A 2,500-nucleotide genomic window follows, 5' to 3' on the forward strand; every position below is an offset into this window, starting at 1 on the left:
GGGACAAGGTGAGACTCGCAGAGTGAACGTGGGGGTCATAACCCACGAACGAAGAAGAAGGAAGAGGAGGAGGAGGTGGCGGAGGAGGAGGAAGAGGAAGGGGAGAAGAAGAAGGAGGAGGAGCAGTAGAAGGAAGAAGAAGACTACTCAGAAGCTTTGGGACATTTAGTTTTGTATATTTACTTAGATGATGAATGAAGAGTGGGGTGGTGTCGATGTTGCTATGGGAACCGTTTGGGACTACTTGACAAGGCTGTGTTCTCATAATGTCTCGGTGTCAACCAGGCACAATATATATATATATATCATCAGTCCTTGCACTTTGACATCCCCTTGAAAAGTGAAACAGAAAACCAAACCACTATCATCATCATCATCATCGCCTGGTGGGTGGTGGGTGGTGCTGTTGCAGACCCCGCTGGGTCAGATCAACCTGCAGGACGCCAAGCTGGAGGAGATCGAGGGGGCCTGCGACTCGGACGACGAGGCGGACATCGGTGCTGCCCCCGTGCACGTGTTCGCCATCTGGCCCCCCTGCCAGGCCCCTACCTACCTCGTCATACCCACGCGCCAAGAGAAGGTGGGCAGTGCCTAGCTGCTGTGTCCACGTGGTGTGGGTCAGGGTTTGTGGTGTTTGGTGGCCAAGAGGTTAAGTCACTCACTCTGGATGGCCAGTTTTCTCTTCTTTTTTTTTCTCTCCACATGTCCAAATGTGGTTGGGGTTTTTTTTTTTTGCTTTTGTTTGATTATTACTTTTTTGTTGGACTGGCAAACAGGTTGTTGTTTTTTTTCCTGCAGGGGGACATTATGACAGCCCATTAATATAACTGATTGTGTGGGTGAAGATGTCACGGATGGGGCAATTATTATTGTGTCCATCTATTGTGGGGGGTGGGGGAGGGGAGTGGGGAGGTGTAAATTAAGCGTGATTTCACCATGACCCTCCCTCCACCCCCCCCCCCCCCCCCCGCCCCCCCCCCCCCCCCCCCCCCCCCCCTCAAAAAAAAAAAAAAAAAAAAAAAAAAGAAGAAGAAAAAAAAGTAGTCGTGCAAATTCCCGACGTGGTCCTTAACTATTTGTGAACCCTGTACAGACGAAGACAAGAAAGAATGTTAACGCCGCGCAGATGGCAAAATGATTGACGTGTGTCTGTGACAGGACTCGTGGCTGTACCACCTGACTGTGGCCACTGGCGGAGGGACGGGCACGGTGGGCACGGACTACGAGCAGTTCATCGCCAAGCTCATGCAGGTCAACGCGGATGCCAGTAAGCAGCACAGCAAGCCCGGATTGTCTTGTCTTGTCTTGTTAATAATGATAATAATAATAATGGTATTTATATAGCGCTGAATCTTGTGCATAGACAAACCAAAGCGCTTTCACACCAGTCATTCACACGCATGCATAACTCTAAAACTGGAGAAACTGAAGACAAGGAAGAAGCAGGAAAGGGAGGCTATTTTGGAAAGAGGTGGGTTTTAAGGCCAGACTTGAAAGAGCTGAGTGTGGAGACTTGACGAAGCGAAAGAGGAAGTTCATTCCAATTGCAAGGTCCAGAGACATAGAAAGAACGGCGGCCAACAGTCGAGTGTTTGAATCTGGGTATGCGTAAACAAAGTGGATCCGAAGCCGATCGTAGTGAGCGAGATGGAGTGTAGAGGTGAAGGCAGCCGCAGAGATAGGAAGGGGCAGATTTGTGAATACATCTATAACATAGAGTGCTGATCTTGTACTTTATTCGGTGTGAGACAGGGAGCCAGTGGAGATGTTACAAAAGAGGAGTGGTGTGCTCTGATCTTTTCTTTCTGAGGGCGAGTCGGGCAGCAGAGTTTTGTATGCGCTGCAGGGACTGAATGGATGAAGCAGGCAAACCAGTCAATAGAGAGTTACAGTAGTCAAGGCGAGAGAGAATGAGAGAAACACCAAGTTTTGATGTTGCGTCAGTGGACAGATATTTCCGGACGGAACTGATGCGCCGCAGTTGACAGTAGCAGGATTGACATGTCTGACTGATAAATTTTTGCATTTGCATGTACAGTGTGTTGTCAAGGACAACACCGAGGTTCCTGGCTGACCTGGAAGGAGGGATGGATGTGCTGCTAAGTTCGATTGTGTCAATTGTGATGGAAGACAGTTTTTGTTTAGTTCCTATGATCATTGTTTCAGTTTTGTCCGTGTTCAACTGTAACTTATGTAGAGTCATCCAGTTTTGAATGTCAAGGAAGCAGTTGGATGTTTCTTGCAAGAGCGACGACAATTTTTCAAGTTCAGTTCAATCCAGTTCAGTTCAGTTCAGGTTCAGGTTCAGGTTCTCGCAAGGAGGCGTCAACTGTATCACTTCGGAGTGATCCATGTACACTGCATTACGGCTGCAAAGCAAGATGCCTGACCTGCTAGCAGCGTAACCCGCCGGGCCAACTCGCTTAGTCCGGCCTTGAGGGAAGAATTCAATAAAACAAAATAGAATTAAATAAATGAATAATAACAATAATAATGATGA

The 2,500-nt window shown here is 48.0% G+C and overlaps 1 protein-coding gene across 1 annotated transcript in view; it reads left to right on the plus strand.

Moving 5' to 3' along the window:
• Positions 1 to 2,500, plus strand: part of LOC143296577 (pleckstrin homology domain-containing family H member 1-like) — a 350,606-nt gene that overhangs the window by 225,381 nt on the left and 122,725 nt on the right. Inside the window, exons 17-19 of the mRNA XM_076608600.1 lie at positions 1 to 8; positions 413 to 580; positions 1,159 to 1,267. The exon at positions 1 to 8 is cut by the window's left edge and continues 73 nt beyond it. Coding sequence (XP_076464715.1) covers positions 1 to 8; positions 413 to 580; positions 1,159 to 1,267 — 285 coding nt within the window. The remainder of the gene's footprint in view (positions 9 to 412; positions 581 to 1,158; positions 1,268 to 2,500) is intronic.

Source organism: Babylonia areolata, chromosome 21, assembly GCF_041734735.1.
Source record: "Babylonia areolata isolate BAREFJ2019XMU chromosome 21, ASM4173473v1, whole genome shotgun sequence".
Lineage (NCBI taxonomy): Eukaryota > Metazoa > Mollusca > Gastropoda > Neogastropoda > Buccinidae > Babylonia > Babylonia areolata.